This window comes from Terrapene carolina, unplaced genomic scaffold, assembly GCF_002925995.2.
Source record: "Terrapene carolina triunguis isolate 2854851 unplaced genomic scaffold, T_m_triunguis-2.0 Scaffold210, whole genome shotgun sequence".
Classification (NCBI taxonomy): Eukaryota; Metazoa; Chordata; order Testudines; family Emydidae; genus Terrapene; species Terrapene triunguis.
In genome coordinates, this window is record NW_020664561.1 from 49,956,302 (window position 1) to 49,966,188 (window position 9,887).

Here is a 9,887-nt window from a genome sequence, read left to right on the forward strand (position 1 = left end):
ATTTGTTAGTCTCTAAGGTGCCACAAGTACTCCTGTTCTTTTAATATCAGGATTAGGAAACGCTGGATAATCATTTCTAAACCCATGGAAGGCTACATCTACATTACAAACTAGGGATGAGATTCCCAGCTCGCATACACCTACAGAGAGTTGGCATGAGTGAAAAATAGTAGCATAGCCACAGCAGCACAGACAGCGGCAGCATGGATCAGCCATGCCAAGTATAAACCTGCTTGAACCCAATGTGGGCACGTACTTGCAGGGCCGGCTCCAGCATTTCTGCCGCCCCAAGCAAAAAAAAAAAAATTTGACGGCGGCAGTTCAGCAGCAGGTCTTTTGCTCCCAGAGGGAGCAAGGGACCTGCCGCCCCCAAATTGCCGCAGGTGCCGCCCCAAGCACCTACTTGTTAAGCTGGTGCCGGCCCTGCGTACTTGGCACAGCTAAGATGTGCTGTTGCCCATGCTACTGCAGATATACTGCTATTTATACTTGCGCTAAGTATGTATATGTGAGCTGGGATCACACCCCTACCTTGTAGTGTAGATGTAGCCAAAAAAAAGTTACTCTTCAAGGTGTGAGGTTATCTTAAAAACCTTCAATAATTAGATTTCACCCCACAAGAAGAATATATCAGCATATTCCAATTCTAACATCACTGAGTTAAGTAAAAATGGTAGAAAGATCAAATATTAAAAGAACAGATGCTGTACAGAAATGAAACCACCATAGTGGGAGATATTAGAATTAAAGAAAGTTACATGAGAAGGGTTAAAAAAATGAGTTAGTGGATTGATTTATGCATTTGGTGAAGATCACTAATGCAACTTGCTCAAACTTATTTGTTGCAACATCTCAGACACATTGTGCACATCCTGTATGCTTTTAATGACAAAGCAGAATATAAACTGCAAGTTTCATAAGTAAACAGGAAATCAAAAACAGTCCAAATGCAATACAGCCAAATCAATGGTTCCATAGGAACTTTTCATTTTTTAATTAATGTCATTCCTTTTAAATTTTCACCGTCTACGTTGCATTAAGTACACCTCCTCCGCCCCCAAATTTGTTTTCTACGGCTTTGTTTGTTTCCTTAAGTACAATATCCATACCTTAAAAATTTCTTCTCTCAGAGTTATTCAACTTGCACAGACTTTGCAATTTTTACCGGGGAGCTTTTAAATCACAAGAACAAACTTTCACGCTTTAAAGAGCTGCTCGTGTACTCAGTGCATTCCATCCAAAGGCTCCAAGCCTGTAAACTGATACGTGTGGGCAAGAGCCGCATTGATACAAGGCATGGAAGTGTCAATGGAATACTGACAAGGGTACAGAAGGTCCAGCCACACATGAGCTTGTGGAGTTGGGACTCTATTCAGCATGCAATTTTCAAATGGTCAGAACTTTGATAGATTTTAACAAAAAATTGAGGTTGACGTAAGGCACTAATGCTCCTTAAGAAGTAAGCAAATGCCATGTTTCGGCCATTTTTGCTATAGCCCTATTTTTAGAAGTATAGTTAGAATTTTCCAACATATTTTAATCTTTTAACTAAAAATTGCTGCTAGGATTTCACTCGTATGTTGAACAGAGACCAAACATGTAAGAGTTTGTGTTAAAGAGCTCTATTCTTTGCTCAGCCAAACACCCAAGTAAGGCAAGCGGGCCTACTGTAGAGTGGCCTAGCATGTATAAACTTTAATTTCCTTTATCTTAAATGGGATTTACATTACAGGATCTCAAAAAACAGCTGTGTCCTTAGCTTGTGTCCTTAGGTCTGGACGAAAGTAAAGGCAACCTTTTAATTAGAGAACTGGTGGTTTGTGTAGTAACTAATTTCTTGCTGTGGTAAGGGGGCTAACCTTTCTAACGTGTGAATATATGTGAACATGTAGATGTTTAAGTAGTAGCACTATGTAAATCTATATTAAAAAGAACACAATTAGATACCAACTCAAATTCTAAGCAGGTGACAGATCACAGAGTGTAACCCTTCATTCTTAAAGGTATCAGCATTAAATTACTCTACCCGCTAGGGGAATCATGAGTTGCTGATCACCACTGTATTAAAGTAGATAAGTTAGCCAGAAGGGGAGCAAATAGAGTACATCATTCAATTAATGGTGCTTTGAAGGAGTGTAATAATAGTTCAAAAGCTGAGAAAAACTATGCCTCCTTGACTGTACGGGGTTACTATGTGTAAGGTTAGAGTCAGAGTTTATGGCCAGAAGGGACCACCAGATCGACTAGTTTGACCTGTTGTTTATCACAGGACACCAACACCTCATCCACATACTAAACCTAAGAGCTGAAATTAGACCAAAAGCAATCAAAAGTAGACCAAAGATTCATCATGTATTTCATTGAACTCCTGATATGACTGACTGTGTTGATTTGATCATCTGATCAACTGTAGATCCCATTTCATGTTATTAATATCTTGATTAATCAATTCAACCTCAACCGTAGCCTTAGATTTAATCATTGTATTGTTCCATCCTGTTTGTTTCGGAAAATTATATTAATTTAGACAGTGATATGTTGATTTAAATTATATTTGCTTTCACATGATCTTAATAGAATCCATAAATCATACCAAATTGGTTTCTTTCTCAAAACAGCAACAATGCTAAATAACCTCAAAGGCACAGGTGATCCTGGCCATAATTTATATCTCATTACCCTTACACCTATCATGCAACCTTGTGCAGGTCACTTAACCTGTCTATGCTTTAGTTTCCATATCTATAAAATGGGTGAGATAGATCCTCAGTTGTGAGTGCTATAATAAACAGTACATTTATATTAAGGACAATATTTTCTTTTTTCAATCCATACTAAGTTTCCTAACCTCCCTTGATCCTTTTGGTATTAACCGTACAAAGGATTTTATATTACAACTGTAATACTGTAAGATTATATGCTTTAAAAGGCCACCAACAATGGCCAAGTTATAATTATGTCATGACAGTATAGAAGAAATCAAACACAGAATAATTAGAACTATAGTTAAAGGCAGGGTCTGGAGAACTGCAAGCAGAAAACTGCCTTCTAAAAAGATGCTTGTTTATCTTAAGAGTTCATAGGACTGCATTTTAAAGAGGCCATGATTATAATGATATATTCTCACAAAATATTTGATCATTTATTTTTAACTATTTATTATATAGGAACAATCACTGTCAGTCTTTAATATGTCAGTCAAAAGTGATTTAAAATTGCCTGAATTTCAGAAATTCAGGAAATCTGCCACCATCATGGGATGACTTTTTATTTCAGTGCCACACCTCATCAATAAAATAACTACTGAATTATCACATCCATAATGATAGGCTCAAGTATATAAAATACATTGTTTTCAGAAGAGTCAGACACTATGCTTTAAAGCAGACTATGATCCTGTTGTATATAACGCTACAGTATATGCAATTTATAATTTGTCTCTATAGCATCCAGAATTGATGCTATAAAGATGAAATACACCAAGGGTTTATGAGATTGAGAAGATGTTTAGAGCTCATTCCTGAACAAGTGAGCAAAGTTCAAGTAAAAGTGCCTTTCATAGGAGAATAGAAATTGCTGGACTGGGTCAGACTGCTGGTCCATCTAGACAAGTTTATTCTGGATCTGACAGTGACTAGGTATTAAATGAAGCGGCAAGAAACTTGGCAGACAACAGTTATGGTTCAACATGTGTAAAAGGGCCAAAGCTCATTAGCAGTTGATCCTTAACCAACTACAACTGGATATAAAGCAAGAGGGATGAGGGGAGTAACACCTAATTCAGTCCTCTGATAAAATCAACTCAGGTTTGGGCCATGTGGACCTCTTACGCAAAGATCCATTGGCTGTACCATTTGTTGCTTCTTCCACACTTCTATTTGGAGACCTTTTGGAATCAATTCTGCAGTGTTTAAGAGTGCAGTATTCATGCAAGTATTCATAATAGATTTGCCTCCCAACATAGTGCAAACTATTTCTGTTTCAGCTTCTGTACCAGATGACTGGAGGATAGTTAATGCAACACCTGTTTTTAAAAAAAGGCTCCTGAGGCAATCCTGGCAATTTCAGGCTGCTAAGCCGAACTTCAATACCAGGCAAATTGGTTAAAACTATAGTAAAAAACAGAATTATCAGACACCTAGATGAACATGATTTGTTGGGGAAGAGTCAACATGGCTTTCGTAAAGGGAAATCATGCCTCACCAATCTACCAGAATTGGTTAACAGACATATGGATAAGGGTGATATAATGTACTTGGACCTTCAGAAAGCCTTTGACATGGTCCCTCACCAAATGCTCTTAAGCAAAGTAAGTGCTTAGAATAAGTGGGAAAGTCCTCTCATGGATCAGTAACTGGTTAGAAGATAGAAAAAAAAAAAAGGGTAGGAATAAATGGTCAATTGTCAGAATGGAGAGAGGTAAATAGTGGGATCTGTCCTGGGACCAATGATTCTCCACATATTTATAAATGATCCAGAAAAAGGGGTAAACAGTGAGGTGGCAAAATTTGCAGACAATACAAAATTACTCAAGATAGTTAAGTTGAAAACAGACTGCGAAGAGTTACAAAGGGATCTCACAAAACTGGGTGAACTAGGCAACAATATGTCAGATAAATTCAAAATGTTGATAAATGCAAAATAATGCAAACTGGAAAACAATCTGAACTATACATACAAAATCACGGGGTCTAAAAATTAGCTGTCAGCACTCAACAATCTTGGACTCATTGTTGATAGCTCTCTGAAAACATCTGCTCAATGTGCAGCGGCTGTCAAAAAAGCTAACAGAACATTAGGAACCATGAGGAAAGGAGCAGATAATAAAACAGAAAATATCAAAATGCCACTATATAAATTCATGCTATGCCCATACTCTGAATACTATATGCAGTTCTGGTCACCCCATCTCAAAAAAAAAAAAAAAAAAAAACCACATTAGAATTGAAATAGGTACAGAGAAGGGCAACAAAAATGATTAAGGCATGGAACAGCTTCAGTAGGAGAAAAGATAAAGACTGGGACTTTTCAACTTGGAAAAGAGATGACTAGAGGGGATATAATAAAGGTCTATAAAATTGTGACTAGTGTGGAGAAAATGTTATTTAATCATTCACAGAACACAAGAACTGGAGATCACCCAATGAAATTAATAGGCAGTAGGCTTAACACACACAAAAGGAAGTACTTCTTCACACAATGCACAGTCAACCTGCGAAACTCATTGTCAAGGGATGTTGTGAAGGTCAAAACTATAATGGAGTTCAGAAAAGAACTAGATAAGTTCATGGAGGATAGGTCCATCAATGGCTATTAGCCAAGATGGTCAGGGATGCAACTCCATGCTCTGGGTGTCCCTAGCCTCTGACTGCCAGAAGCTGGGAGTGGATGACAGGGAATGGATCACTCAATGACTGCCTGTTCCGTTCATTCCTTCTGAAGCACCTGGAATCGGCCACTGTCAGAAGACAGGATACTGGGGTAGATGGACCACTGGTCTGACCCAGGATGGCTGTTTTTATGTTCTGCTGTGGTTTGGCATCTTGTATGTCCATGTAGGGCTTTTATGAACTATTAGTGACTAAACTAGAAGGAGCATGCAAACTAGTTCAGAATTTCAGGACATAGTACTAGACAACTGAATGGGAAATTTTTTCCAATTAATACAGTCACTTACTTTGTTTTCTCCACTACATCCACTGTTGTCATCATTATCAACATCTTCATCATCTTCTCCTTCCTCTTCCTCCTCTTCCTCCTCATCGTCGTCATCTTCGTCTTCTGGGAGTGGGACTGTACCATCATAGCCATAAAGGCTAAGTAGTTCATTAATTGGCATTTCACCTTCCTGAATAACATCCACCAAGCAAAGTTTTGACTTCCACAAAGACATTTCACATTACACAGACCTTCTCCACATTTTTAAGATATGTATTTTACACGTAACCTAGCATGGGCAAATATGTGAGGAATGCATGTGTTAAGACTATCTCAGCTAACATGAAAATGTGGTCATTGGGAAAAAATTGGAAGCCTTATAAATCTGGGGAAAATTACTTATTGAATGACATATGGCAGGACTTTGAACTTCTAGCAGTGTAGGAATTTAAACCTGATTTTGCATACATATTCCCAAATTATGCATAATACTGACTAGCAGGTCACTGTTCACACAGATACCACTCAGCTCTTCATCACGGGCAAGAGGTAAATACTATTGAGCACATTGTTGCACTACTTTTTAAAATAAAACTACTAAAAATTGTCTACAAATGTGCACAGTTAAAAGTAACCCTTTAAAATATTTGTCCATTTTTAGGTCTTTATATTTAAAAGAGGTTCTACTCTGAAAGATGACTACATATGGCTCCTAATTTTTTTTAATCAACAGTTGTGTTCAGTTTAATACAAAACATTAACTGTCAGCCCTGCAAATTCAACATTGGATCTTTCATTCTCCTGAACCATTAGTAAGAAGTGCTGGCCAAATTATACTCTCTAACACCTATATAACCTCACTGCCTTAAATGGTGATGCACAAGTGCATCTGGTTTGCCCTGTAATTGGAACTTCGAACTTCTACACGGGGGGAGAGGGAGATATCGATCTAAGATACGCAACTTCAGCTACGTGAATAGCGTAGCTGAAGTCGAAGTATCTTAGATTGATTTACCTTGGGTCCTCACGGCGCGGGATCGACGACCACGGCTCCCCCATTGACTCCGCTACCGCCGCTCACTCCGGTGGAATTCCGGAGTCGACGGGGAGCGCGTTCGGGGAATCGATATATCGCGTCTTAACGAGACACGATATATCGATCCCCGATAAATCGATCACTACCCGCTGATACAGCGGGTAGTCTGGACGTACCCAAAGAAGCAAGGAATCCAGCTGACAATCCCTTAGCATTACAGTGCTCCCAAAAAGCAAAAAAGTAAAAATATATTTTATCATGAAGCCAGTAGACAGGACACAAGCAGCAGATTGGTTGAGTAAGGTGGCAAATTTTTTACATATACAGAGTTCTTCAAAAGAAGAAAGAATAGCTTGAAAGCTTGTCTCTCTCACCAATAGTAGTCCAGTGAAAGATATTACCTCACCCACTTTATCTCTCTTTACTTAGGCGGATTCTCTGAGCCTGCCTTACCCCATTACACTCCAAAAAGCTTCGGGTTCTAGCAACCATTTGTGACAAGGTGGGTATCAAATTATGATCTCTATGTTGTCCTATTTGTAGAAATATAAGCACTGTAACTGCACAAGTCTGAACTTTCCCCAGGGCAGTTATTGTATCCCAGAGAGCTACCCTGCCCAGGAAAGATGTATGGCACCTTGAAGGGACTATAACTGAGATCCATCAAGACTGCAATCTAGGGCCATCACTTCATTTCTCAGCTACTGGCCCACCCCCATGAAACAATGTTGTTTTTTTCCTACACAGCGGCCTACAAAGGTAGAGTGGGCAGGAGAACAGAAACATGACAGTTAGATCTGGAGCTTCTTATTGTGAGCACATGGCACAGAGTCTGAGGCCCTATTTAAGGCCACGGAGGATATACTCTCCATAGGGGGCCAATCACCACCACATGTGAACTTCAAGAGAGACTGCCCAGCCTGAAATGCTGACAAACCATGGACTCATAAATAGGGGTGAACTCAGACTAGGGGATGGTATGTCTCTGGACTTTGTTATTTTCAAAGATCTATAACTCTTGAATGCTTTAAAAGTAAAGTCACTATGGTTAAGCAATTCCTTTGCTAAACTTGTGTTCCCTTCTTTCCTACTACATGGTCTCTGAAGGGGTTAAACTAGTAAGCCCGGAGTGCCCACAACCTAGGTGGAACTCATGGAGCATGTGACTTGGGAGGTCTAACACTGGTTTCAGGATATACAGGAGCTGGATGGTGGCATTCAATATCTCAAGGAAGGGTGTCAGACAAGAGATCTGAGCCCGGGAAGAGTGTTCCAGAGCTAGAACCAGTGACTAAATTCTGCCCAGACCTAGTTGGCTTGGATCCAAGGATCCATTCACAACAGGCTGATAACTGTACAGTGGAATACAGGGCCAATTTATAAACACCCTTCCTCTACAGAGGGGTAGCACATGCTCCCTCCTAGATCTAAACAGCAACACTGCTCATTGTCTTGCTCAGCAGAGAGCCAAAACATGGAGACCCACCATAGTTTCCAACTCCTGCCAAGGAACAAACTCTGGTCCTGACCTTTGATCATTGCCATGGCATCACAAGGTAGTACACAACTATACCACCAAGCTGACCCTTGAAAAAGTTATATAAAATATAAGGAAGGAAAGCAATTGTATTGAAAGCTCTCTCTACATACTTGAGGAATCTTATTTCCCAGAATTCACCCTTTCTAGACAAAGTGTCTCCAAATTTGTAATAAACTGATTTACTTAACTTCATTTTCATCTTTAATATCAAACCTGCAATTACAAATGTAAGTGACCATTCATTATTGTTACTAAAGATTAAACATGCTAAATAGCTTTTTAAAGTTGAACTGGTAGTGATTTACTGTAGTTGAAGAAAATTGTACTTTAGATATAAATTTGAAGATAATTACACGTGCTGAAAGCCTTTCAACCAATGAAATCACAGACTACATTTAAACTAGTTTAGAATTCATTATGAACATCCTTAACCACAAAGTATTGTTCCTGACTGAATAACCAGTTGCAACTGAAGTCAAAATTCTGCCAAGTTCATATCCCCCAAGAGCCCACTTAAAGCAGTATTTAAATGACAGCAAGAGCCCAAGATAAAAATAAATAAATCTTAGAATGCAATTATTTTCAGTACACATTTTAAGATGTATGCATAGTCATCATTAATTGGTGTTCTAATCTCAGCTCTGCTGACAACTCATGATGTGGCCTTGGGCAAATTGCTTAATCCCTGTCTCAGTTTCCCCACCTACAGAATGGGGTGAATACTACTTATTTCATCACAGGAGTGGTATGAGGATGAATGTTTGTACAAAGAATTTAAAATGTAAAATTAAAAAAAGTTATGGAACGAAGGAGTTTATTTACAGAAATTTGAAACTAACATGTAGTAATCAATTTATGTAAAACAAACATTTAGCTAGAGCACTTCGTTTATGATAGGTCTAAAATAGGACATCTACACCAATAGGTATAAACAAAAAAACTATACCTCAACAAGCATTGCAGTCTATTATATAGACATCAGCTTCTTTGCTACAGATTTTTTAATTGCGAAGTACCTCAACAGGTCACCATTCCTAGGATTTATTTGTTCACCAATGTATTTGTGATCAAAATCCAACAAAATGTAATCATCTTGCATAAATGATATTTTTGTTTTATAACCCATAAGTGCCATTTACCCTTGTAAGATCCTCTATTTCAGAACTGAAGTTTGTTTCTCCTTCCATCATTTCCTCCTCTTCTAATGTCCGTTCATCATCAAAATCATGAACCAGCATATCAGCCGACGGGTCAAATTCATGGTCATCAGATGTTGCTGAACCTCCTAGTATAAAAAATTTGAAAAGAATTTGATCAATCACATCATGGGTTTAAGGAGTTAGCTTGGTTTTAGGGCTGTCAAGCGATTACAAAAATTAATCGCTATTAATTGCACTGCTAAACAATAATAGAATACCATTTATTTAAATATTTTGGGATTTTTCTACATTTTCAATTGCACTACAGTACTTGTATGAGGTGAACTGAATACTATTTATTTTATCATTTTTACAGTGCAAATATTTATAATAAAAAATAATATAAAGTGAGCACTATACACTTTGTATTCTGTGTTGTAATTGAAATCAATATGTTTGGAAATGTAGAAAAACATCCAAATATTTAAATTTAAATTGGTATTCTATTATTTAA

At 38.1% G+C, this 9,887-nt stretch overlaps 1 protein-coding gene across 1 annotated transcript in view; it reads right to left on the reverse strand.

The window, feature by feature from the left end:
• LOC112115933 (mesoderm induction early response protein 1) overlaps positions 1 to 9,559 on the reverse strand; it is a 29,126-nt gene extending 19,567 nt beyond the window's left edge. The window contains exons 1-2 of the mRNA XM_029912349.1: positions 9,374 to 9,559; positions 5,678 to 5,848 (exon numbers count right to left, since the gene is read on the reverse strand). Coding sequence (XP_029768209.1) covers positions 5,678 to 5,848; positions 9,374 to 9,472 — 270 coding nt within the window. The 5' untranslated portion in view covers positions 9,473 to 9,559. The remainder of the gene's footprint in view (positions 1 to 5,677; positions 5,849 to 9,373) is intronic.
• Between the last annotated feature and the right edge of the window lie 328 nt (positions 9,560 to 9,887).